We start from the raw sequence: 1,094 nt of genomic DNA, 5'->3' as shown, positions 1-1,094 counted from the left end.
TGTACTGGCAGCCAACCATTCTAGACAAGTGGTGTTCCGTGGCGGTCTCTGGATAGGCAGCGGTTTGTGTAGCGAGTCCGAACCCTCACCGAACCTCGTAAAAAGCTACTTTCACCGTCATGCTCAGCAAAAGTCCACATTACTGATACGGCACGCCGAGTTTTGTTTTTTTGCCTGGGATCTTTTGCTTTGCGGTTTGTGGCTACAGGAGTAAATGGTTCACACACTGGATATTCATACCATCCACAGCTTCAAAACCGGCGCTTCCAGGGGCCACGTCCATAACGTCTTTGCCGTTATTTTCTGAACTCGATGGAAGCGACGCTGTTACGTCGCGTAGCAATGTCTATTGGACCGGCGCACTGCTATTGTACTCGCTGCTTATTGGAGAGCTCCTTGTGTCTCGTTTAGCGTTTTCGTTCACATCACGTGTTATTGAATTGCTGTATCTCACATCGTCTGTACACTCTTCATCGCCATTGATTTTCATTGATGCACGCGTTTCAGACGGAGCGTTATGCATGAGTCCACCACCGTAGTATGCACTAGCCCCAGAATTGGCATCCCCACGAAGTGCGTCTTCAAAGCTGGTTCAAGCGTCGGTACCGCCGACGCTTGTCTGGTTGTGTAGATGCTTACTAAATGGTAACTGTGCCGCTGCGTGGGCAATTAGCTGAGTGGTCCCAGAGGGGATACCAAGTCCACAGTACCTGCTGGTTTAATGTTGGACATTTCGCTAAAGAGCACCTTAATGCGCAAGAATTCAGGACATCTCGCCTCCAATTTTTGCTCTATCGAGGTTATACCGTTTGCGACGTCCCTCTTCGTTAAACCCAGCCCAGCGCGATGTATACTGTCGTACAGCGTGCCCCAGAACTTCTTGATATTGGTCCGCCACCGACTCTGCATCTGGTCCCCTGTAAGTCGTTGAAGCTCCCGGCGAGTCGTCTTGCCGTGCACATAGTTGGCCATTTCCCTGGACGCCGAGCTCTTGGCCTGCTTTTGGTGGCCCTCTAACTTTCAATTTCTCATCAGTGCCGTATTGCACTGTAGTCGGCGTTGACCTCAACCCAGTCAACGAGAACGCAATAGTC

General features: G+C 50.7%; 1 protein-coding gene across 1 annotated transcript; it reads right to left on the bottom strand.

Moving 5' to 3' along the window:
• Positions 1-669: 669 nt before the first annotated feature.
• On the bottom strand, positions 670-972 carry PPTG_10621 (hypothetical protein; the record flags this gene model as incomplete). The annotated part of the gene is made up of 1 exon (XM_008906005.1): positions 670-972. One exon carries the CDS (start codon positions 970-972, stop codon positions 670-672), a length of 303 nt encoding a protein of 100 aa, XP_008904253.1.
• Between the last annotated feature and the right edge of the window lie 122 nt (positions 973-1,094).

Source organism: Phytophthora parasitica (genome assembly GCF_000247585.1).
Source record: "Phytophthora parasitica INRA-310 unplaced genomic scaffold supercont2.22, whole genome shotgun sequence".
Classification (NCBI taxonomy): Eukaryota; Oomycota; class Peronosporomycetes; order Peronosporales; family Peronosporaceae; genus Phytophthora; species Phytophthora nicotianae.
This window is presented reverse-complemented; position numbering and strand designations above follow the sequence as displayed.